This window comes from Psammomys obesus, unplaced genomic scaffold, assembly GCF_907164565.1.
Source record: "Psammomys obesus unplaced genomic scaffold, mPsaObe1.curated_primary_1811, whole genome shotgun sequence".
NCBI classification, from domain to species: domain Eukaryota; kingdom Metazoa; phylum Chordata; class Mammalia; order Rodentia; family Muridae; genus Psammomys; species Psammomys obesus.
Window position 1 is genome coordinate 3,719,254 of NW_026587032.1, and position 26,130 is coordinate 3,745,383.

Consider the following 26,130-nt stretch of genomic DNA (forward strand, 5'->3'; position numbering starts at 1 on the left):
AAGAAAAGAAAAGAAAAGAAAAGAAAAGAAAAGAAAAGAAAAGAAAAAGAAAAGTTGAAGCAGAACTGGGCCAGGTGATGGCCCACGCCTTCAACCCCAGCACTCTGGAGACAGAGGCAGGTAGACTTCTGAGTTCAAAGCCAGTCTGGTCTACAGAGCAAGTTTCAGGACAGCCAGGAACACAAAGAAATCCTGTCTCAGAACAAAACAAAACAAAAGCTGAGGCAGAAAGATGCAGAGGTGGCTGAGGCCTTTAACCTCAGCACTCAGGAGGGAGAAATACCCCCACAGACCTACTTATAGGCCAGTTGGGTGAACCAATTCTTCAGTTACAGCCCCTTTTCCAAGATGACTCTGGCTTGTGTCAAGATACAAAAATCTAACCAGCACGTTCATCCTAAGAAGAAGAAAAATCTGGGAGAATGTGTTGTTCACATCCAATTATGGAGCCCAGTACACTGAGTTACTTCATGGGTAACTCTGATACCCATGAAGAAGACTGGCCTTCCTCAGCAGTGCCAAAAGGAACCGTTGGCTAGATTTGTCTCTACCATCAGCCGTGTGTGTCCTTGAGCTGAAGGGCTCAGAGAAGATCCATAACTTGTCATTCTGCGTGTCGGGAAGCATTCAGTCAGAAACCGTGCTACAGTCTGAACACAGAAGTTTATCCTGGCTAGTAGGAAAAAGCCGAACAATCTAAGACTAGCTTGAATGGTGGCTGGGCGGGCACACACGCGCCTCTAAATAGATCTTCCCGCTACGCTTGGAGGTTGAGGCAGGGGAGTCATGAATTAGAGGCCAGTCTGAGCTGCATAAAAGCCTGTCTTAAATGAACTAAAATAAAATAGATGTTAAAAATATAACAGGGCATGGTAGTGAACATTGGTGAGCTAATCACTTGGGAATAGGAAGCAGGGGGATTGCTGAAAGTTCAAGGCCAGCCTGGACTACATAATTACATGTCCCAAGCACCCTTCACCCTGATATAAATGTGTGGTGGCTGTAAGAAGAGTCCACTGGGAGGCTCAGCGGTTAAGAGCACTGTCTGCTCATCTAAAGGACCTGGGTTCAATTCCCAGAACCCACATGGCAGCTCGCAACTGTCTGCAACGCCATTTCCAAGGGGTCTGACACCTTCACACTAACGCACAAAAATAAAAATTAAATTAAAAGAGAAAAGAAGATTCCAGTGTCCAGAAGGCTGAGACAGGGGTGCCCAAGAAATAAAGGCCCTCCCTCTGTACTCCAGCCCCAGACTGAGCTCATATCATAGTCTCATTGGAAAAGGCACAGTTGTGGTCTGCTGAGCGCAGAAAGTTTCTGAGAAGTCTGGCTTTCACTCTCTGCCTCCTCGCCCAAACTCTGCTGGAGACTTCCAGAGCCTCTCTGGAATAAGGACCTCCCACCTATGTGTTCATGACAGAACTGCCTCAAAGGCTGATGCAAAAGCCACGGAGCCAGTGCCAAGCACTGATGGCCCCAGATGTATTCTGGGATACGTCAATAAAGCCATCTTTATTTCACCTCCTGCTGTCAAACTTCCTTTGCCTGCCCCTGACATACCTCACTGATAGCCCCCACCTAACGGACATACGGGTTTCTTCTGGCCTTGATGCAGTTCCTGTTGCAATGAAACCACACGTAATTCCCTAAGATTCCAAGGGGAATATATTTGTATGTGAGGAGTTGTCTGTCATTTGAAGTTTTGGTTTTTTTTTCAAGACAGGGTTTCTCTGTGTGGCCGTGGCTGCCCTGAAACTTGCTCTTTAGACCAGGATGGCCTGGAACTCAAAGAGATCTCCCTGCCTTTGCATCCAGGGCACTGGAATTAAAGGTATGTGCCACCACCATCAGGCTTTAATTTTAAACTAAAAAATTTAAAAATTTTATTAAAGATTACATTTACTGATTTTGTGTATGTGAATTCTCACATTTATATGCCAGGGCATGTGTTTGGAGGTCAGAGGATAGTTCACATGAGTGGTTCTTTCATGATATAAGTTCTTGGAATCAAATTCCCATCATTAGACTGTGGAAAGAGCTCTTGTCATCCTGGCTCCCCCCCCCCTTTTCTTTTCTATTTCTTTTTCTTTTCTTTGTGTGGCTTTTTTTTTTTTTTTTTTTTTTTTGAGACAGGGCTTTTCTGTGTACTCATGGCTGTCCTGGATCCTGCTCTGTAGGTCAGGCTGGCTTCCAACTCATAGAAGTCTGCCTGTCTCTACCTCCCAAGTGCTGGGATTAGAGCACACCACCACCACCTGGCTTTCTTTTCTTTTCTTTCTTCTCCCAACCCTTCCCCCCTTTTTGAGACAAGATCTTACTATGTAGCTCAAAATGAGCTCAAACTTCTAATCCCAGCCCCAAAGTGAAGACACACACTTTTAATCCCATCACTGAGGGGGGCAGAGGCAGTCAGATCTCTATGAATTCAACACCATCATAGTCTATACATCACATTCCAAGCTGGCCAAAGCTACGTGGTGAGATCTTGTTTCAAAACAAAAACAAAAAGAGCCTTATATCATGGGCCTGGGTGATGGCAGCCAGGCAGCTTGCTCTCGAAGGCCCCAATGGTGGAAGGAGAGAACAACTATTTACTGTCATGTTGTTTTCTGCCCTTCAAAGGCCGATCGTGATGTGTGTGCACCCACCAGCTGAGCATGGTGATTCATGCCTGTCATCCCAGCAGTTGGAAGGTGGAGATAGGAAGATCAGAAGTTAAGTGCCAGACTGTTTGACCCTGGCTCAAACAAAACAGTAACAACAAAACATTTCAACAGAGGGGGGGGGGGGAAATCCTACAGTAGCAAAGGGACAGAACGAAGTCTGTCTTCTCCACTGGGACAAAGTTCATCCCACTGTCAGTAATCATTAACAGCTTCTTGTGACTCGAATTCAATCCCAGCAGTGCAAGCCCAGTGTAAAGACACAGAAATGGATGGTCAGCTCAGGCTCTTCAGTGTATGTTTCCGTAGCAGCCTCTACCATGTTGTCCCACCTCATGCCCAGCATAATGTTCCCATTCTTCCCTTTCTTGGCTGTCTTCTGACCAGCTCTACAGTGTGCCTGTAGACTTGCCCTCATCTTCTGGATGCTTTGATGACTGTCCCTTGGAAATGGAGATTGGGTTGTGTCTGTTACAGTGTTATTTTTTATTTTATTTTATGTACATTAGTGTGAAGGTATCAGATCCCTTAGAATCAGTTGTGAGCTGCCATGTGGGAGCAGGGAATTGAACCCAGGTCCTTTGGAAGAGCAGACAGTGCTCTTAACCACTGAGCCATCTCTAGCCCCTGTTACAGTGTTACTATGTCTGACTTTTCTACTTAGCCAGATGTTTGGGTGGGACTGTTTTCTGTTGTTTGATTTGAGGCGGTTGAGGCAGTCTTCCTACATGGTAGTCTGCTTACGGTGGGAGTCCTCCCTCAGCCTACATACAATGCTGCCCTGAAGTAGATTATAGTAGAACACTTCTCTTTACAGAATATCATGAAGTCTATAGGGGACTGTCCCCCTACCCCCAACCCCTGAACGCCAACCCCATGATCTGAGGACCTCAGGGCCTGTGTGCCACCCTCAGAGGTGTAAATCTTTTTACTCTCAGAAAAGCTTCTTTTTGCAGGAGATGGTGATTGACACAGAGACCCATAATTCGATCAGCTGAGATGATGGCATTCTCAGCCCTGAATGGGATGGTATTCACCTCCACGACTCAGGGTCCTTCGTAGAAGAGGGGCAGAAGGACCGGCCAAGTGATAGGGACAGTATGCACAAAGCCTGGGAAAAGTCAAGCCAGAAGACGTTCTGGCACGAGTTTCACCCTTAGCTGAGGAGCTGCTGGCAATCAGCGGTCACTAGGAGAGGGAGTCAGTCCTCTTCTGGGGGATGGCATCAGAGGGGTTACTGTTGCTCCAGTAGATGGCCCTGTGCCCACGTGAATACAGGCGGCACTAAGGGGACCCAGTGGGACAGACAGACAGACAAACAAAACAAACAACCCCATGGTTGGAGGAGAGGGAATAGGGTCTTGACTGAAAGGTCACATGAATGTATACAATTCCCAAACAACAGAAAGCTATGCATATTTACAGTTTTCTCCCTTTATAGAGACATCTTTAAAACTTTGTCTTTTTGAAGCTGGTTGTGGTGGTGCTCTACTTTAATCCCAGCAGAGGAAGAGTGAGGAGGAGCTTTATGAGTTCCAGGCTGGCCAGAAGTGAAGGTCTCACTATGAAGCGAGACTTTATTAAAACAAACAAAAAAGAAAACTATACACACACACACACACACACACACACACACACACACACACACACACACGAATGAGAGAAAGAGAGAGGAAGAGGTGGAGGATAGCCAGGAATAAGAGAATTGTAAAACAACAACAAAAAAATCCTTGTGAAAATCTGTCAAAGTTCTTTGAATAAAGTATTACATATTTCTGCAAGACCCGAAACGAATCTCCTGGTTTATCCTTTAAAGAAAGGCTTCCAGAAGGACACGAGGACACATCCCTTTAATTCCTGCACTCAGGAGGCAGAGGCAGGGGGATCTCTGGGTTTGAGGCCAGCCTGGCTTGCACAAACAGATAGCCAAGGCTATTTAGAGAGATACTGTCGAGAGAGATACTGTTGAGAGAGAGAGAGAGAATCCTACGGTTTCGATTCTACAAAGCAATCCTAGAAGGTTCTCAGTGCGGGAAGGTTCGCGCGGCGTCAGGGCTCAGCGCCCGCTGCCAGTTCACAAGCACCCTGACAACTCCGGCTGGCTGCGGGAGAACCAGAGTTTTCACGTGACTCCTGGCCTTCAGGTTCTGCATGGTTCCCTTTCCCTGTGCTGGGCTAGCTCTGGGTCTTTCTTTGCACTAGGGGATTGTCCACGTGTTCTCTTATGGGAACTTGCTGTAACACTTTTAACGCCTGTAGGTACTCCAGTATTAAGGAGGATCTCCTAGTTTGAGTTTGAGGTCAGCAGAGGCTACATGGTAAATCCAGGCCAGCATCGGCTACAAGGGGAGACCCTGACTCAAAAAGCCCCGAAAAATAATACCGAATTAATGCTAGTTTAGCTTGTTTTCAGGGTTTCGTGTCACTCAGGATTTTCTTGGGCTTGCTATGTGGCCCAGGATGACCTGAAATTCTACCCCTGCCTCCACCTCCAGGAATCCAAGGGAACACAGACTAGAGTCCTGTCCGTGTCTAGCATTAGGACCACAGCTCTTTAATATGAAATGCTCACGGTGAACAGAGGGTTCCCCAAGCCGCAAGTTTTGGACAAGCAGCACGCCGACGTGCGGCTTGGTCCCCAGGGCTTTTATGGGGGACCCTTAGGCGTGTCTGCCTAGGAGTCGGTTAAGTTCCCATTTCAATTTGAGAAGCATGTGACGATGGCTGGTAGGGACGCACCCGCTGGCGCAGGCAGGCCAGAGGGTGATCAAAGCGGGGATCTTGTCTCTGCAATCACAAGAAGGAAAAACCTTCTGAAAACGAACCATGGGTCACCCGTGGGCCACCCGGGCACCACCTGCTTGGAAGCCGCCGGGGACACGTGTGTTCTCAAACGCCAGCGAGGCTGCCTCATGGAATGCTCTGGGGTCTCCTGCCCAAGTCAGTTTTTCGCTGTCCTCTGTGGCCAATGCAATCGTGCTGAGTAATGCAGCGAGCGCTCTTCGAAACGCATGCAAAAAAGAAAAGTTTTGATGTAGAGAGTAAAAAAAAAAAGAAAAAGAACGAGAAACTTTGTTACTTAGATCCTTAGATTCCGGGTACCAAAGTCGCCAGGGAAGGCGGGAGAGGGCCCTCGAAGACAGGACCCGACCCAGGAGGAAGAGAAAGAAAAGGGAACGGAAGGGGCAGCTAGCACATCCTCTTAACCGCCCCAGAGGGCACGACGGCCCTGAGGCTGTCTTTGGAGAGGGCCATCCCTCCCTGTCAATCAGCCCCACCTTGTGTTGCGATTGGCTGATGGCTCTCTTGCTCACCCGCGCCTACCTCCTAGTTGCATGGGGTTTACTTCCCCAAAGTACACGGGCCCCACCTTGTGGATCAACCGCTCCTGCCTGGGGAGTGGGTTTCCGCCCAGAGAAATATATGTAAGCCAATGAGAGCGGGTGCATGCAGCTATTGGCTTGTCCGAGTGTCGCTCAGAGGGCCTCCCGCCCTCGTTTTCACAGTCCCCCGAAGTATTGGTGAAGCTTTGTGTCGATCTGGGCTCTGGGTCCTGCAGTCATAGGCAGATGCAGCAGCCACTCAGGAGCCCGGCCCCTGGACGGAGGCGCTGTCCAATCGCGGCCAAGCAGCGCGGCGGCGGGGCGGCCATTGGTCCTTACGTGCGGCCGGGAGCAGCATGTTGGGCTGAGCGCGGCTATATAGCGGGCGGCGGGCACGCGTGCCGCGGCATCGCGCGAGGGACGCCGCCACCTCCTCCCACGCAGCAGCCGTGTCCTCCCGCTCAGCCGCGCAGGTACGTGGGCCGCGGGTGGGGCTGGGCGGATGCCAGCCGGGCGGGAGCCGAGCCGGGCCCGCGAGCAGGAAGCCCCGGGAGGCCGCGCGGCGCGTCCCCACCCCCACCAACGGCCGGCGCGGCCTCCTGCCTGGGCCCCGCGCGTGGTCCGCCGCGCCAACGGCCTTATGGGGGCCCTCCCCGGTGGACGTCACGCGGCCGCTCGGCCCGCGTGTTCCACGCGCATCCTCCGGCGCGCGCCGGCTCCCCGGGATGATGTAGCTGGGCCTGGACCCTAAGGAAGCCTTCGGCTATGGGGGTGGGGAGAGCCCACGCCGGGAGCGCGATCGCGCCCCCCAAAGCTGCAGAGCGGAGGTGCACGACCCCGGGATCGAGGGCTTCCCGGGGCAGGGACGGTCAGCCACGTTAAGGCGCGATCTCTCCAAACCCCGCCGTGTGCCCCTGCGCTATGCGGAGAGTTTCCTCCTTTCCCGCCCTTCCCGGTCACCTAGGTGCAGTCCGGTAGGTACAAGTGGCCTGGAGACGGAGGTGGGTAACTTGGACCGTCCCAGTCGGAAGGGGCAGGCGCGTGTGCAGGCTTCGTGGCTGCGGGTCACCCTTGACCAATGAGCTCTTGGACCTGGGGTTCAAACCTCAGCGTGAGAAGACTCGTGGTGGCATCTGTGCAAAAGCCAGTGGGAGACTGCAGAGGACGGAGGTTGCAAGTGGGGCTTTGAATGACAAAGAAGGACTTGGCTTTCTTGGAAATCACACAGATGCCTACACGGATAGATAGATTCGCCTCTAGGTTAGCTTCTGGGGGAAATAGAGACGAAAACACAGCCGGTGTAATGTGTGCCCCTCAGCAGGGTCCGAAACGCACCGCGAGGTAATGGGAAATTCCCGCCAGCAGGAAGTCAAGTTCTGACACTAGATCTTGACTCATGCAGACCCCTTTTAACTTTTGATGTTTTAGTTTTGAGACAGAACAAACTCAGATTAAAAAAAAAAAAAAGAAAAAAAAAAAAACCTCTGAAAAGATTCTAAGTTCAAGGAAACAAAAGAGTTTAAATTCTCTCCAGAGTTGAGGTTAAAGTTTGAAATTGGATAGGACCCGAGATCCAGCTCAGAGGTGGAGCCCTTGGCATAGAATACAGGAAGCTCCAGGTCCAAATACCAGAGCCACAAAAATAAGTCCCATCTGAAATTGCTGGGGAAAGGATGGTGTCCAGTGTCCAGTTATTCTGAGTTGGATCACAATCACTGATTGGGTTTGTTGGCAAGCACAGCCGTTAGGTCTCCTGCCAAACTATCTGCGATCAACTTTTCAAATTCTCACTAAGGAGCTCCGACTGGCCTGGAACTCCGGAGTTCCTGAGTGCCAGGAGTTAAGGTGTATCCTACCAAGGCCAGATCAACGCATTTATTTTAGCCCTTACTCAGCTGGACTCGTGTCATTCTGTGTGCTGATTATTTTTGAATGTGTAGGATCACCTTTACTCCCAGTTTTATGAAACATTCTAGTTTGTAGATCCCAAGTCTTCACAGATTTTTCTGTCTGAAACAAGACTATGGAAACGAAATTTTAGGGCTGGCTCTCAAGGTGTACATCCTTGCAAAAAGTTAAAAGCCAAAGAAGTTTAATGTTGTGTTTCTGTCTTCCAAATAAATACAAAGTGGCCATAAAGAACCGAACACTGAGAATGAGTGCTGAACTTGTTGACTTGTTTGTGAATATAACATTGTTTCCTTGGAACTTGCTTCAGTTAACCTGAAGATAGTGGTAGGCCAATGTTAGGTTTTTTTTTTTTTTTTTTTTTTTTTTTTTCTTTGAGAAACCCTTTTTTGTGTAGCCTGTTCTGGACTCGCTTTGCAGACCAGGCTGGTCTCAAACTGGCAGAGATCCACCTGCCTCTGCCTCTGCCTCTGCCTCTACCTCCCTGAGTGCTGGGATTACAGGCGTGTGCTACCGCACTGGCTCATCACATTTTAAAATAAGAGAGTGACCTGCATTTAACCAGGGAAGTTTTATTAACTGCTTGAGGTCAGATATATCAAGGTGTGAAATTATCTAATTGAGGGGGGTTTTTGTTAATTTCACCCTCTCATGTTCAAAAGAGCTATATGCTCTTGGCCTCAGGCAGGTATTTCTGAGGGGAGGAATAGGAAACTGATTCCCTAGCTTAATGTCAGAAAGAAGTGAGTTGAAGCACAGGGACAGAAAGTTGCCTTGGGCTGCTCCCTTTTGCGCTGGTCAGAGTTACTACTGTTGGAGTTCAGTCTGTTTTTTTTTTAATTATTTATTTTTATTTTATGTGCATTAATGATTTGCCTGCATGTATGCCTGTGCAAGAATGTCAGATCTTGATCTTGGAGTTATAGGCAGTTGTAACTCCAGGCTTCCATGGGGGTGCTGGGAATTGAACCCAGGTCCTCTGGAAGAACAGTCAGTGTGCTCTTAATCATGGATAAGCCATCTCTCCAGCCCTGAGTTCAGTCTTTGAGCTACAGTTCTAACATGTAGAAAACTGGGCAACTACTTTGTTCTGTAGCTCACACTGTAATTTTCAGTTCTCAGCTGTCAGCCCAGTGTCTGAGCATTAGATTTTGGAAATGTGTGTTCTTTTTCACTTTTTTTGAGATTGGGTTTCTTTGTAGTCTTGACTGTCCTGGAACTCACTCTGTAGACCAAGCTGGCTTTGAAGTCAGAGATTTGCCTGCCTCTGCCTCCACACTGGAACTAAAGGTATGTGCCACCAACATCTGGCTGCATACGTTTTTTTTTTTTAAATGAGTGAGTCCAGTACTAAGAGATTTAATAAAAAGCTCAGAATTTGACACAAACCAAATTTTTTCCTTCCATTTTTTTTTTGTCAATGTAAAAATAAAGTTAGACTATTCAAATAGAGTTGAATGCTTTAGACTTGACTTACAGAGGGGTTAATTGTCAAATAGATTAGACCAGGTATAGTGCACACCTTTAATTCCAGCACTCTGAGGCAGAGGCAAGTAGATCTCGGAGTTCCAGGCAAGCTTGGTCAATACAGTAAGTTACAGGCCAGGCAGAGCCTTACTGTGGAATAAGACCCTGTCTCAAAAATAAAAAAATATAAGTGTCATATCTTCTCCTGTAGTTGTCACAGTTAGTGGGGAAACCTTTGCCCATGTTTAGGAGTTAAATATAGATTCAGCAGCTGTCACCCCATTTGGAGCTAGTGACCAGTGGCTATTGGCTAGAAATATTTACTATTCTCTAGTTAAGGATTTTTTTTTTTAATTTTCTTTCTTTTTTTTTTATGTGCAGCTTTATCTGGTAAAACTATCTGCTAGCCAGGGGATAGAGTTTAGAGCTAGGAATACCTTTTTTTTTTTTTTTTTAAGATTTATTATTTATACAGTATTCCGCTTGCATGTGTGCCAGCAGGCCAGAAGAGGGCACCAGATAGCTAGGAAGACTTGCAATGCATGGTTTGCATTATAAAGCAGAAAGCTGCTTCCTACGAAGGGGTGTCTTGGCTTTGGAATGCTGTGTTTTAGCTTGTGTCATTGTGGACATCCCCTTCTGGTGACTGGTCACTAGGTGGTTATTGCCGTGGGGCAGACGAACCAGGATCCAGTATGAACTCCTACTGAAGCACAACTGTAGGCATGTCTACTGTTTTAGAAATTGGTCTCAGGGCTATCCTCAGCTACATAGGGAGTTCAGGTCAGCCTGGATTACATGAAGCTCCATCTTAAAAAAAAAAAAAATCCTGGCATGTCCATCTGTACATTGTGGGAGCCAAGGAGTAGGTGCTATTGTTCAGGATTGAGTGTAATGTACCTTTTTATCTAGTCAGTTTCTCTTTTGTGGTGCTTGGAACCAAACCAGAACTAGGAACCCTGTGCATGCTGGGCTGATGCTCTGCCCTTGAGCTACATCCCTAAACTCTGAGCTATTGCTGTGTAGCACAGGCTGCTTGGGTTCCTGAGGCTGGGATTGAGGTGTGGGCTGCTGGACAGGAGTGAACTAGTTCTCTGCTGACTTTGGAATGGTCAGGAGCTACTAAGGGAGAAAAAAACCAAATTGTACAGCTTTCTGATACTAGTGGTTTCTCTTCCTGGAAAAGTTAGTATTTAAGATAGTTTTAGATTTATAGAAGAATTGCAGCACAGGTCTATTTACCTTATCCGATGCAGTCAGTGTATAGTTATTAAAACAAATGAACACTGGTAAACCCTGTTGACATAGGCTTTATTTTGGTTCCTTCTGCAAATGTCCTTTTTCTGTTCCAGGATCTACTCCAAATACCTCATCCTTTAGTCTCCTTAGTCACCTCTCATCTGTGAGTTTCTGTTCTTTGTCCTTCATGACCTTGACACTTAGGATCTCATTCGGGTGTGTCTTGTGACTAGGTTGGGTTTATGGCTCTGGGGGTGGACCACAGGGGTCTGTACCACAGTCTCCCATGGCATCCATAGCACTGGATCTCGTGGTTCCGTTATGGTGTGAGGAGGGGAAGGTAGCTGTGCTTCCCTTTACATTCTGTTTATTACATCCAGCTCATACCCAAGGGAAGGGAAATGGGACTGTTGAGTCTGTAGGCTTTTTTACCAAGGCTGCTAAGATTTATTAATTTTTTTTTTTTTTTTAGTGTGTGTGAGAAACTTTCAGCTCAGAGATAAGCCTGAAGAAATGCTGGGATTCCAGCAACCAGCTTCCTATGTTAATTCAGTGATTTTTGATTTTATTGATGGGAACTTGTGGCGTTGATTTTTTTTTTTTAATTCTTTGAGTTGTGCCCAGGTGTGATTTTTTTTTTTTAAATTCTTTGAGCTGTACCCAAGTGTTATTAATTTTTCTTGAGATAAGGTTTCTCTGCATAACCTTGGTTGCCCTGGACTTTATAGACCAGGCTGGCCTTGAACTCACAGAGGCACAAACCTCTGCCTCCTGGAGTGCCGGGATTTCAGGCATGTATTACCGTGTCCAGCTCTCTTAAGAAATTTTTAATTATTTGTATGTTACTGTTTAGTTGGTATAATCACTCTGCCTCCCTCCCCTTTTTTCTTTTTTCTTTTGTGTGTATGTGTTCCTGGTCAATAAGTCTAGGGTCTTGGACATGATAGGCCATCATTGACTGTACTGTGTTCCCAGTCCTCTTTCTGAGTTGCTTGATCTGCATGGTCTTGAACTCTGGAGTCTAGGCAGGCTTTGAACTTGCTGTCTACCAAGTAGCTGGGCTCACGTTCCCTGAGGCCTGGCTGGTTCTCTGTAGTTGGTTAAGTATTTTCTTCCTTGCGGTAATTAATGTGGCATTTTGCCTGACCCAGCTTAAAATTAACCTTTTACCAGGGAGAATTTTGGAGGGATTGTTGCAGATAAGTCAGTCCAAAGGATTTAGGTGACAGATAGACAGAATGTCCCAGCCAGTGCTGGGGCTAAACGTCTGTGGAAGAGTGGCAACAAAGTTACTCTGGTCCTGGAAAGACATTGTTTCTATTCCCCAAGTCTGATTTCAAACATTGAAATACAATGTATAACTTTCAAACACAGATAACTTTATATTTTTAGTGTTAGGGTGCACAGTGTTTCTTTCTTTTTTTTTTTTTTTTTTGTGTTTTTTTATACATTTGTAAAATAGTTTCAAAATGATACTTTGACACTATTCAGAGACTAGTTAATACTTTGCATTGCTTTTAAAGAATTGCTTACTGAGGAGGGCAGACTCCGGCAAGTTGTCTTCTGATCTCGATGTTCGTGGGTGCTTTGTGTGTGTGTGGTGTGTGTGTGTGTGTGTGTGTGTGTGTGTGTGTGTGTGTGTTCGTTCGTGTGTTCGAGCGCGGGCATGTATGTATATCTTTTTAGACTATTTTTTTAGTGTAGGGGGAAATTTAAGGATGGCTTTGTCAAGATTTAATTGGACAGGAGGTCACATACATTTAAAGGGAGTGGTCTGAAGTTTATGCTTGTGTAGTTATTACCATGATCAAGATGGTGAATTGTTTACCCCCCAAAAATATTCCTAGTGCCCCCGTGTGTTCTCTTCTAGCTAAGGAAGCTGAGGCAGCAGGTTCAAGGTTAGCCTGGGCAACTTAATGAGATTCTGTTCCAAAATGAAAGAGGGCTGGGTGTACAGTTCAGGAAGAGAGTGCCTGCCTCCCTAGCATGCACTGTGTTCAAACCAAACACTGGGGGAAGGTCTCTGATTAACTTAATGTCATGTAGTTTTCCTCTGGAAGGTTGTTGGCTTCTGCAGATTTTATTTGACCCATTTTAGGGTTGAGTGTGTGTGTGTGTGTACACGTGTGTAGTGAACTTGTGCATATCCACAGAGGCCAAAAGGGACTGTCAACCCCTTGATGCTGGAGTTACAGGCAGTTGTAAGCCTCGATCTGATTGAGCAGTAAGTAGGGTTTTTTTTTTTTTTTGGTGGTGTTGTTGTTTGTTTTTTGTTTTGTTTGTTTTGATCATAGAGCCATCTCTCAACCAGCCCCCTTGAGTTTGCTGTTGGGGATATGTGTTAAATTGTATTGCCCTCTTTTTAAAGAATGAGGTGGTTTGTGTTCTTAGGAATTAGTCATATGTATGTGGGTGTGTCCTTGGACTTTTTCTTTTTTGTTTTGCACAGGGAATTGAACCCAGGGCCATTTACATGCTAGTCAGACACTATCACTTAGCCACAACCCCATTCACACACCGTCTTGATAAGTTTCATGAATCCATTTGTCTGTTTCCATAGCTACCTTGTTAAAATAATCAATTTATTAAGACTTTATCTGGCTTTACTTTGCAGGTATTGAAAATGCGTTGAGACATTTTTCTCACTACCATGCTGTGCCTTTTTGACAACTGACCTGTTTAAATTGCTTTTTAGATCTCCCCCTAGCTGGTTTCAAATTCACAATGGAGCCCAGCTTGCCTTGAGCTCAGAATCCTCCTGCTGGGGCTCACTGAGAACCGGCATTGCAGGTGTGAGCTTCTGTGTCTGGATTCTGTGTTGGCTTCCTGATTATTATGCAGAGTGTGACTCTTGGACAGTCAGATTGGCCCTTACACCCAGTTAATATGGTACAGTCTGTGTTGGTTTTCAGTCTTGTAAGTGATGCTTTTAAGGTTTTTATTTTTCTTTAGTTTTCAGTCATTTAAATGCACACGTGGTCTCTCCTTGATACCAATCTTACATTGTACAGACAGGGCAGCATTTATGTCTGTTTTTGTCTTATGCTCATGGGAAAGTTCTTTGTAGACAGGGCCCAGGAAAGAATTCTAGATTATTCTTTTGAGGCTGCATCTTTGTAGCCCAGCCTCTACTCTTGCTGCTTGTTGCCGACTGAAGTGGCATGCCTGGGGATCTTGCCTGAGCAGTGATAGTTTTGTTGTTGTTGTTATTATTTTGGTATTTTTGTTTGTTTGTTTCAAGACAGGATTTCTCTGTGTAGCCTTGGCTGTCCTGACTAACTTTGTAAACCAGGCTGGCCTTGAACTCACAGAGATCTGCCTGCCTCTGCCTTCCAGAGTGCAGATTACAGGCGTGTGCCTGGCTCAGTGATGGATTTTAAATGTTTTGTTTGTTGTCAAACTGGTACTTTCTAGGACTTGCCAGTTCTGCTTTGATCATGTGCTATGATTTTCTGACTTGAGAGTCCTGTGCATTCTAGGCAGTGCTCCATCCCCAAGGTGTTTGTTTTGTTTTTAGTAATTTTCTGTCTTTGACAGTGACAGTTCAGCTGGGGATTGAACCAGAGGCCTGCTCCTCCACACTGTAATATTCTGCATTGTAGCTTTCTATATCATTTTGCTTAAAAAAAAAAAAAAAACAAACCTTAAAACTGTCAAAGTGAGCTGTTGACATCCTATTTGATTTTGTTGGACAGAGTAGCAGAGCTGTTGAAACTTAGGCAGCAGGGTGGTTGGCTTTTATAGTCCCTGCTCCCAATGTCAGCAGCTGGAGTGGACACTTGTAGTTTTCTGGACTTAGGGAGAGGACCCTCAAGTGACATTGTCCATTTCAGCAAAGATGCCACGAGACCTAGCAACCTGAGGTCAAGTGAGACGTTTTGAAAATTTGTGTAGAATCTCGCAAGCCAGCCAGTCCAGCCAGTCAGAAATAGGTGCTAATTGAGGAATCAGTGATGTTGAGTGTGTTTACCGTCTTTTATTTTTGTGGCTCTGAGGCTGACTCCATGTCTGTGCAAGGGGAGCACCCTACTTCTGATTGCCCCCACTGCAGTCCTGTATGTTTTATGATTTTCTTTTATTGAAAATATTTTTTCATACAGTATCTTTGATTACAATTTCCCTCCCCCAAATCCTCTCAGAGCCTTTCTGCTTTCCCACCCACCCAGCCAAATCCACGACCTTTCTTTCTCTTTCATTAGAATACAAACAGGCATCTCAAACAACAATAACAAAAAAACTCCAAAAATACCACTGAATTTGTTTTGCACTGGCCATCTACTGCTGGGCACAGTGTGGTTAAGTGGGACTCTGTTAGAGAAAACTAATTTTTTTTTGTGTGTGTGTGATTATCAGAGATAGCTTCTGGGTTGGGGCTGAGGGCTTGTGTCCTCTTTTCTCAACACTGGGGCTCCATTTGGCCCTATGTATGCTGCCATAGTCTCTTTGGTTCATGTATGCACGTCAGCTTTGTTGTGTCTAGAAGGCCTTGTTTTCCTTAGGGGCTGGTAAAAATGGCTCAGTGTTTCAGAGTATTTGTTATTTTGGAAGACTTGAGTTTGAGTCCCAGCACCCATATCAGGTGATTCACAACTGTCTGTAATTCCATCTCTGGGGAGTTTTGGCCTCCTAGGGCACCTGCACAGCCGTGGCATTCACAGAATTCTCTTTCTTTCTCTCTCTCACACACAGTAATAGAAATAACAAGTTGTAAACATTGGAATGTGAGAATGGCTTATTTAACCCTCCGCTTTTCCTAACTAATTTTCTTTCACTTTTGATTTCCATAAATCAATTACTTTTTTTTTTCCCTGAGACCTGAAAAGGGTTTCCCTTTGTAGCCTTAGCTATGCTGGACTCTCTTTGTAGACCAGACTGGTCTTAAATTCACAGAGATCTGACTGCCTCTGCCTCCTTGAGTGCTGGGTTTAAAGGCGTGTGGCACCATACTCATAATAATTAAGGGTAGGATTTATTTCCTACCCCAGAGGTTACCCTCCTGGGAACCAGTGTAAGAAGAGGTGACCTCAAGGCAGGCCATTTAGAGTGTTTACTGAGCTTAGGACAGGGTGTCTGTGCTTTCAGACTCCCTCCCTCGGGTCCTCCCAGGGTGTGGGAGACTTTGCAATTTCCAGTTGAAGTCATCCAGCTGGCCTGCTTCCTGGTGCTGATCTTGGTAGCCTTATCACTAGCCTGTTAGTTACATTGGGAAGTGGAGGGGTGTGTGTCCATATTTGTAGCTATTTCTAAAAGCTCTTTGGAGAGGCCACTGTAATAATCAGAAGCTCTGACTGAAACTTGGAGCCTGTAGCTTGTGTTTTCTTAGAACTATATCATTTTCGCAGGTTTGCATTCAGTTTCCATTTGTCATTATGGAGCAGACATGTATTTGGAAAGAATCTGTTTGGACTTTTTCTTTTTTTAATTGTTTTAGGTTGGGCAGAAGTGGGTGTTGATAGCCTATTGAGGCCCAACATTTGAGGCCAAGGCTGGGCCAGACTGGGCTACATAAAATTAATCTGCTTCAAAGACTTGAGAGTTGACTAGTTTGAGAGTGAGATAAAAACCTTCTAAAGAGTCGCTGTGTTACCCATGGTTCACGGTTAAACCAGGAAATGCGTGGAATTAGTTGGCTAGCAATTTAAAATGTAGATCGCCATAAACTCAGTAATCCTTTTGTCTTAGCCTTTCAAGTGTGAGCCACCATGGCCTTCTGTGATGTCTGAGTATCCTTGATGTTGTTATTATTATTATTATTATTATTATTATTATTATTATTATTATTTTTTAGAAAAGTATTTGCCTTACTAACTTCTAGGTCACAGACCATTGGGAGGTTAGTCAGGGCAGGAAAGCGGGCAGGAGCTGGATGTTTACTCAGTGGTTTGGAGTGGGGTTCCAGTGCCTTCTTTCATGTAATACAAGGGTTGCTGGTGTCACTTGAAGAAGAGAAGAACCATGGCTGAAGTTGTAGGGGACTCCAGATCATTGATCCGTACCTCAGGAGCTTCATGGGTCGCTCTGCATTCACGGCTTGGAGACTGTTTCTAAGGAGGAGGTGGAGCATTTTACAGTGTTATCTGAGATCTGAAGACTGGAATCAGATTCTGAATTAAGTTGTTGTAGGTGAACGGGCAGATGTGAAGTCTGGCCCGCCTTTGTGGTGTTTGTTGACTTAGGGTCAGAGTTGGTTCTGAGCCTTCAGGAAACAGACTGCTCTTCCAGTGCCACCTGGAGCGTAGTGGAGGGCAGGGCTTCCGGCCACATCATCCCAGGTTCATGTTGGAGAACACACAGCTGAATTAACCAAAAAATCACAGGATTGGAGGGATCCTCGGTGATTGAGAGCACTAAGTGTTCTTCCAGAGGCCCTTGTTCAGTTCCTGTCACTCACGTGGTGACTCACAAGCCATGCGTAACTTCTATGAGTACCAAACATACATGCGGTACACATACACTAAAAAAATGTTTTCAATAAATTTGTGATTATTTGTTGTTCCGAGCTTCCCCGACTGAGATTCTATACCTCTGATCTCATGGCTATAGTTGGAAAATGAACAACCCTTGGGGTAATTTAGGTTTTCGTGAAATAAAATAAGTGGGTCACACATTCAAGAATAGTGCAAGAAATGGGCCATGCTGCAGCTTAGCCCTTGGGAGGCTGAAGCAGGGAATTGAGTTCCAGGCCAGCCTGGTTCATAGTGTGAGACTGTCTCATAAAACCACACACACACACATACACATACTCAGAGAGAGAACAGTACAGCAGCCATGCATGGTGTAAGCACCATTAGTCTGAGCAATGATGATTTATTATTATTATTTTTTAGGGGCTATCCCAAGCCAAGAAGTTTGAAGAGTAGCTGGAGCCAACACAAGATTCTAGCTCAAAAAAAAAAAAAAGGGCATGAGCCGGAATAGGGTACAAATTACTATGAGAACCTGATTACTAGTCCATGTTACCCACCCTGCTCAAAAGACCTGATGTCCCATTTGACTACCACATTGTCTCCTGATAATAGATTATGGTGGCTATGCTTATGGGATAGATTAACAGTGCCATGATCTGAAGAGAGAGGGCTTTTCAATGACCTCCTTCTATATGAAATGGCAGGACAGTAAACCACTGCTTATGACAATTGACTGTTGTATATATTAAAACCCAAAGTTTGAGTAATGAACATGAAAGTATTTTTTCCTCACATGTAGCCCTGACTGTCTTGAAACACACTCAGCAGACCAGTCTGGTCTTGAACTAAGAGATCTGCCTACCTGTGGCTCCTGAGTGCTGGAATTAAAAGCTTTTGCCACTGCCAGCTGGCTCCCTCCCATATTTTAAACAGGAAAGCAATGTGCTATGTCAGTGGAAACCCAAATGTTAATAGAAATGTACATGGGATAAATGGTTTGATAATTCTAAGATACTTGTGCCTTCCCAAATTAGTGGAATAAATGGTGATTTCTTCTCTAGTAGATGCTGTGCTGTTGTTACATACACAGATTAAAACTAAAATAGGGTTGGAGAGATGGCTCAGAGGTTAAGAGCACAGGACTAGGGTTTGATTCCCAGCACCTACATGGCAGCTCACAACCATTTATAATTCCTGTTCTGGTATCTACAAGGGCACACATGCAAGCAGAATACTGATGACATGTATTATACTTTAAAAAATGGCCAAAAAGCTGAACTAAAATGATCTCCTTTTATAGTGTAATTAGATGTGGACCTTTTGCTTTGCTTGCATGTTGAGTGAATTAGCTCTTACATAAGATTGGCTGTTACGTGACTCTCTTAGGGGGATGTGAACAAATGGCAGCTCCGTCATCCATCGCCTGACCTAGGAACCAATAGTTGAGAAAATAGACACCATATATGTCCGAGGCTGTTGAGGATTTATAAACAGAACTATTACTCTCCATAACCTTTTGAGCTGTTAATTTTAGTAAAGTGTACTGTAAAATTATATATACTATTTGATTTTGATAGTCTTTTTTTTTTTTTAACAATAAACCAATAAGTATGCTAATTATTTGTAGGGGTTGAATTTTTTTTTTTTTTTTTTTTTTTTTAGACAAGGTCTTACTATGTAGCTGTGGCTAGCCTGGAGATAGAAATGTAGACTAGGCTGGCCTTGCCTCTGCCTTCTGAGAGCTAGTATTAAAAGCATGCATCACCACCCCAGTTACAGTTCTCTTTCACGTGTGTTTGCCAGTATGTACGTATGTGGAGCAGGTATGTGCCCAGTGCCTACTAGAGGCCAGGAGAGGGTGTTAGATGGTTGGCGCCATGTGTAGGTGCTGGGACTGAACCTATGTCATCTTCTGGAAAACCAGCCGTGCTGATAAGTGCTGAACCTTCTCTCCTCCACTCCCTATAGAACTCATTCTTGTAGATCAGGCTGACCTTGAACTCAGATCTGCCTGTTTCCCAAGTGCTGGGATTAAAGGCATACATCACCACCACCTGGCCTATAGTTTTTTGTTGTTGTTATTGTTGTTTTTTGTTTTTGTTGTTTGTTTTGTTTTAAATATAGCAGAACTGTGTGGTCCATGTAGACTAGAGAATGTGGTGAGTGGTATGGTATCAACTGCATCTCTTGAGGTGGTGGTGCGTGCGCCTCAGCTGTGAAAGCAAGGATGGGCTCAGAGAAGTGCTGCAAGGGGTAGTGCCGCACATACTTGTTAGTCCCAGGATAGCCATAGCTGTTCCAGAAGAAAGAGAAGAGAAGAAGGAGCGGAAGCCCTTTGAGTGAGTTGCTTAGGAACTTAATAACTGGGCTGCCTTGTGCTGGAAATATGCACTGTTGGGGTTTTATCTCTGGTTTAAGAACTGAATATTTGGAGTATTTTATACCTTTTTTCCCTCATGTATTCATCTGATTACAATACATTGGGGTGTAAAAACTGCATTTAGTTTGTTCCTAAAATGTCTGTTCTTTTAGGATTACCGGGTGTGGTTGTATTTAATTTCATCATTTAGGAGGCTGCGGTAGGCAGATTTCGCAGTTTGATGCCGTCCTGGTCTCCAGAGTGAGGTCCAGGGTGGCTGGAGAGTGAGTGCTGAAGCTACGCTGTGTTTGGTTTGCTTAGCACGGGGTGAGTCACAACTCCTGTGATTGGTCGACTGACTTGTGGTGTTGTTTTACAGGTTGACTCGACCAAAGCGATGGTTATGGAGAAGCCTAGTCCCCTGCTGGTCGGGCGGGAGTTTGTGCGACAGTACTACACCTTGCTGAACCAGGCCCCGGACATGCTGCACAGGTGTGCTCTCACATGCCAAGGAGGGGTGTTGTGGGGTGGCTTTTCACGTAAGCACCTATAAATAAAGGTTTAGACGCAGATCTCACTTTGTTATGTAGCCCTGGCGTGGCCTGCAATTCCTAGAGGTCAGCTGCCTCTGCCTTGCTGGGAGAAAAGTGTCCTCCATGCCCAGCACACACGGATGTGCTTTATAGAGCTGTATTAATTCGCTAGTGAGGTGGTTTGAATCTGGCATTTTTAGTGTTGCAGTGTGTAAAGTTAGCTGGCCTTAGGATGCTTTTTCACACAAAGTTGTAAGATATGTTTGCTGGGCCAGAGCATTATATTTTCTACTTTAGTCAGGTTGGAATATTATTTTGGAGTTTATTATTTCTGGAACAGTTTCTGCTTCTCTGGACCACTTCTTGGTAAAGCAGTCCAGAAGCTGGCTTTATCTTTTAGCTGTTGGCGCTCAGAAGGTTTACAGCTCTCTGGAGTTACCTCTAAGCAGCAGAAACACGTTTTAACTCTTCTTCCTTTTTCTTAGTTCTTGCTGGGGTTTATGTCAGTTTTCTTCCCTGCCTTGGAAGTTAGTTAAGTTTGTGGTGTCAGAATCTGCATCAGCACAAACCCAAGCTGGAGCTGGAAGAGCCTGCACACACGCCTGTCTTGCTGATGCTGCTCTATCCTAAGGCTTCCTTTTCCTGCATTTCCATTCCCATCAAGGGTGCGGTGGAGAGAGCAGAGGCTGCCGAAGTGAGTCCTTTTAATAGCTTGAATAGTACAGGGTGCTGGGCGCATTGGTGCACGCCTCTAATCGCAGCACTCAGGAGGCAGAGGCAGGTGGATCTCTGGATTTGAGGCCAGCCTGGTCTACAGAGTGAGTTCCAGGATAGCCAGGGCTGTTACACAGAGAAACCCTGTCTCCAAAAAAAGAAAAAAGTAGCAAGTTAGTACCCTTTGGGAGTAAGGTGGATAGAAACAGGATAGATAGACAGCAACAGCACGGGCTCACTTATTTCACGGTCTATTGGTCTGACCTCCATTGTTGTCGGTGATCCTTGGTTAGTATTTTGCTGTACGTCTCTCTGTCCTTTTAATGAAAACAGGGTATTTGAGTGAGTAGATGAGGAAAAACTAAAGGGATTAAGTCAGCTTCATAGCACCCATGCACAATACAACGGCCTGCTGCCTTCCTAGGTGGAAGGCACAGACTCTTCAGGTCGGTGACAGGGCAGCTGTCTTCAGTGGAAGCAGGAACTTGACTTTGATTTTAAGTGCCTGGCTTTGCTGACAAACTCCAAGGTCCTTGCCAACATGATCATCACACCCTGAAACCTGGAAGTCGGGACTTGAAAACTGCACTCATGGTCATACCTCATTGACTGAGACTGTGCCCGCTCTGGCATGTGCAATGGACTTGTCGTGTACAAACATAAGCAGAGTCCCTGCTGTGAGTCTACCAGTGAGGTGGCTAGGTACCAAGCCTGAACACTTAAGTACCTGCTCTTCGGGTCCTTGAAGATGAGAAGTAAATTGCCTTCTCTTGTACAGATTTTATGGAAAGAACTCTTCCTATGCCCACGGGGGCTTGGATTCCAACGGGAAGCCAGCAGATGCAGTCTACGGGCAGAAGGTGGGTGCTGTGGACTCAGAGCAGCAGAGGGCGTAGCTTCCTGTCTAATGGTGCCTGGGGAGCTGATTCCTGTGTAATGCCTTGATGAGCTGAAATGCCTATGTGTTATCACAGTACATTTTCCGTTAGATAGCTGGCTTCAGCATAGCAACATCATTTCTAAACTTGGTTATTTTATTGTTTGAGACATTTTATTTTGATACATGTTTTTGACTGTCCTGGAACTTGCTACGTATGTCTGGTCATTCTCCTGCATCAGTTTCTCAAGTGCTTGGATCACACACACATGTGGTAGGACAGTTTTTTTTTTTTTAATTTATTTTGTTTTAGTTAGCTCTTTTTATCTATTTTAAACTGATTTTATTTTTATTATATGTACATTGGTGTTTTGCCTGTATGTATGTCTGTGTGAGGGAGTTGGAGCCCCTGGAACTGGAGTTAAAGACAGTTGTGAGCTGCCATGTGGGTGCTGGGAATCGAAGCTGTAGCCAGTGCTTCAGGACAGTTGTTTTTAAGGGGCTGAGCTGTGAACACTGGAACTAGAGCACACACAGTCAATAATGTTTTTATTTAAGGATATATTTATTTTGTTTTCTGTGTATGAGTGTTTTGCTGGCATCTATATCTGTGCACCCTGTTGTATGCCTTAGTGTCTGAGGGGGTTTTCTGTATATGAGTGTTTTGCTGGCATCTATGTCTGTGCACCCTGTTGTATGCCTTAGTGTCTGAGGGGGTCAGAGAGTGCTCGGGATTCCCAGGAACTGGAGTTACAGGTGGTTGAACTGCTGTGTGGGTGCTGGGAACTGAACACAGGTCCTCTCTCAGAGCAAGAGATGTGGGAGCTCCTAACCATGGAACCGTCTCTCCAGCTCTGAAGTAGCCTATGCCCACTTATTTATTTGTTTGCTTATTTATTTATATATCAGTTAGTCATTGGGGGTGAGTGTGGCTGTCATGATGCACTTTGCTTCCATCTTAAAGGTCTTGCTTGGATCTTCAGGCCCATAGCAAAGTGCCAATACCTGCTAAGCCACTTCACCAGCCATGGATTTATTTATTTATTTATATTTTAAGCAGGATGTTGTCTAAATTTTGTGTTGATTTTTCTCATTGCTGAGACAAATACCTGACAAAAGCAGCTTGGGCAGGGAGGGTGTTCAGAGTCACAGTTTGAGGGCACAGTCCAAGGTAGGAAAGGCGTGGCAGCGGGAGCAGAGGTGAGTACTGGTGCTTAGTTCCCCTTTTTATACAGTACAGGACCCTAGCTTGTTGAGGGTTGGTCCATGATTAGGATTGGTCTTCATGCCACCATTACCCTAGGTCTAGAAACTCCCTCTCAGCCATGCTTTTGGTTCCTAGGAGATGAGCTGGCATGTACCTAACAGGTTTCTTCCCTTCAGTGTGCTTGTTATATTGCTCTTCAGATTCCTTTGAGACTGCTAATAACTGCTCACAGGAGCAGGAGGTAGGGCTGAGTGTCAAGGACAAGATCTGTGAGAACACAGTGGGGAGCCAGAGGATCAGCCAGGGCCTGTTCTTGACGCTGGTGGCTGCTGTTGTAGTTTCTGAGCTGGTGAGTTCAGAGGGGTTGACTCTTGCCTCCATTCCTCAGGAAATCCACAGGAAAGTGATGTCACAAAACTTCACCAACTGCCACACCAAGATCCGCCACGTGGACGCCCACGCCACTCTGAATGACGGGGTGGTGGTCCAGGTGATGGGGCTGCTGTCCAACAACAACCAGGCTCTTCGGAGGTTCATGCAAACCTTTGTCCTTGCTCCCGAGGTACGTTGCACGGGGGCTGTTGGGTCTGTAATGATGGAGCACTTACAGACTAAAAGCTGTGTAGGCTCTAGATTCCTGGCAGCCCAGGGTTGTAGGAATGGCCACAGGAGCAGAGCTGTGTTTTTGTTCTTCTGTCCTGGAGCTCTGTCCTGGAGCTGTGGTGTCCTGCTGGCCCAGAGAGATGCATTATTGGGAGTTGTCTTCCTTTTAAACCAGTTGAAAGGAAGGAGACTTTGTATCCATTCAGCTGGCATCTCCTAAGGACAAGGAATTCTGTCTCATAAGCATCCTGTTTTTATCAAATTCAGGAAATATTGTTCAGTATAACTCACTCAATAACCCATACTTAAATTTCAGAAAATATGCCAGTATTGTGTATAGTAGTTAGTTTTTTCTGTTCCAGGATTCTGTTTATAACTGTCTATTGTGTTCCTCTGGTAGTGTGTCTGGTCCTTGTCATTTGTAGTATCTGACTTTTATTTGCTTGGCATTGACAGTTCTGAAGAGCACAGTCACATATTGTTCACACTTCATGTGTTTTTCTTTTACCCATCATTTAGTGGCCATTATGCCATTTAGTGACTGGAAACCTAGGTAAAACATACGTACAGGTCTTACCATTGCATAGTCAGGTAGTTTTTGTTTCTGGTTTGTAAACTGTGACCAATCTCTGCTTCCTGTATAGACATGCTGCTCTTCAACAGTTTTGTATGCTATTATATTGGTCTTCATTTGAGGTTCTTGGCTGAATGGAAGGGTGACAGATGGGAATGTCTGGTCTCATGCACTACCCTGTGTTCATTCACTGGCATTATCTTATAATCCACCCACCCCATCATTCATTTCTGGTATATTTAGTGAGTTATGATTCATTAATAACTGTTTGCCATATCCCTCATGTCCTGGATCTAGTTAGTGTGAACCCTTCATGCTGTCCTGTTTTGGTGTGGACACAGCCTGGTACTGGCCTTGCTCAAGCCTCCTTTGGGAGTTAGCTGTGTGTTCCTTTCATGATGGTTCTTTGTAGTTAGGCTTCTGAAGGTATCACCGGTGGAAACTGAGGGGTGGCATCTCCTGTGCCTTCTTTGGAGAGCAGGGCCAGGAAGCTGCACAAGTACGAATTCACTCTTAAGGACTTGTGGCAAAAGTGTTTTCTCCATGGAGGCTGGAGAGATGGCTCAGAGGTTAAGAACACTGGCTGTTCTTCCAAAGGTCCCGAGTTCAATTCCCAGCAACCACATGGTGGCTCATAACCACCTATAGTGAGATCTGTGTACAAGCTGAATGCGAATGCTGTATAGATAATAAATAAATAAATTTAAAAAAAAGTGTTTTCTCCAGCATTCATCTAAAAATAACTACTTAGGACAGTAAAATTACTATCCCTATCTTTTAAAAAAATACCTTTGGATGTTTTTGTTTTGAGATAGAACCTCATTGTATAGCTCAGACTGTTCTAGACATCAGTGAACCTTCTGCCTTGGCTTCCCCCAAGTGCTAGAATTGCAGGTATGTACCACCATGGAGAGTGTAGTCAAGATTTTTGAAAGAAGATTTACATTAAAGTGTAAAATACTTGCCAGCCATGGTGGATACATGTAATTCCCACCTTAAAAAAAAAAGTTTAAGCCAGGGCAAGATGGCACATGCCTATAGTCCTAGCACTCTGGGAGGCAGAGGCAGGTGGACTGCTGTTAGTCCGAGGCCAGCCTGGTCTACAAAGTGAGTCTATGGTAGCCAAGACTACACCGAGAAACCTTGTCTTGGGGGGGATATATATTATATTTGTGTTAATATGTGCGAGTGTTTTTGTCTGCATGCATGTAATGCATGTCCTCTTCAGAGGCCAGAAGAGGACAGTGGGTTCCCTGGGACTGGAGTTATGGATAGCTGTAAGGCCCCATGTGGGTACCTGGAATTGAGCCTGGGTCTCCTGCACAAACAGCCAGTGCTCTAAACCGCTGAGCCCAGAAATTCTAGCTTTTGAGAAGCTGAGTTAGGAGGTTTGCAAGCTTGAGGCCAGCACACACTAAACGAAGAGATGATGTCTTTGAAGAGGAGGAAGAAGAAAGACTTGATGACTTTGAAGAAACAAAGAGGAGGAGGAAGAAGATGATCACCAAAGACTTGATGACTTCCACATGGGGAGGATTTCCCAGCCTATATTGCTAATTTCAGGCTCATCATGGGTCCCTTTTGTCTTTCAAGGGAAGCATTTATCTTTTAAGAAAATGTATTGTTGCATAAATCATTTCAATACAGAAAGTGTTATGGTATGTTTTGATTTCACACTTTTTTGTGGATGTGGGAACAACTTTAGAAATTGAACAATAAGTGAGATGATTGGATTTGTGCTCAAGTGTGTCTAAACACACATGAGAAATCTTTGAGTTATACCACCATGAATACTTGGATTCATATTTTTACATAAGAGGGTGTTTTAAAGACTTGCTGGATTTGAGACTATATACAATGCCTCTAAATGGTTGTAAAGGTTGTCTTTGGCATTCTATGCAAGACTATTGTTTTTCTTTTCTCTTTTTCTTTCTTCCTTCCTTCCTTCCTTCCTCCCTTCCTCCCTCCCTCCCTCCTCCTTCCCTTTCTCTTTTCTTTTTCTTCCTTCCCTTTCTTTCTTTCTTTCTTTCTCTCTCTCTCTCTCTTTCTCCCTTCCTTCCTTTTTCCTTCCTTCCTTCCTTCCTTCCTTCCTTCCTTCCTTCCCTCCTTCCCTCCTTCCCTCCTTCCTTCCTTCCTTCCTTCCTTCCTTCCTTCCTTCCTTCCCTCCCTCCCTCCCTCTTTCCTTCCTTCCTTTCTTCCTTCTCTTTCTTTCTTTCTTTCTTTCTTTCTTTCTTTCTTTCTTTCTTTCTTTCT

General features: G+C 45.1%; 1 protein-coding gene and 1 non-coding gene across 2 annotated transcripts in view; both read left to right on the forward strand.

The window, feature by feature from the left end:
* The first annotated feature begins 6,362 nt into the window (after positions 1 to 6,362).
* The window catches only part of G3bp1 (G3BP stress granule assembly factor 1), a 29,014-nt gene continuing 9,246 nt past the window's right edge, over positions 6,363 to 26,130 (forward strand). The window contains exons 1-4 of the mRNA XM_055602855.1: positions 6,363 to 6,462; positions 19,749 to 19,861; positions 21,395 to 21,476; positions 23,089 to 23,262. Coding sequence (XP_055458830.1) covers positions 19,767 to 19,861; positions 21,395 to 21,476; positions 23,089 to 23,262 — 351 coding nt within the window. The 5' untranslated portion in view covers positions 6,363 to 6,462; positions 19,749 to 19,766. The remainder of the gene's footprint in view (positions 6,463 to 19,748; positions 19,862 to 21,394; positions 21,477 to 23,088; positions 23,263 to 26,130) is intronic.
* Positions 17,586 to 17,725, forward strand: LOC129673198 (small nucleolar RNA SNORA29). The gene has a single exon (XR_008719629.1). It is a non-coding gene; the product is annotated as a small nucleolar RNA SNORA29 (small nucleolar RNA).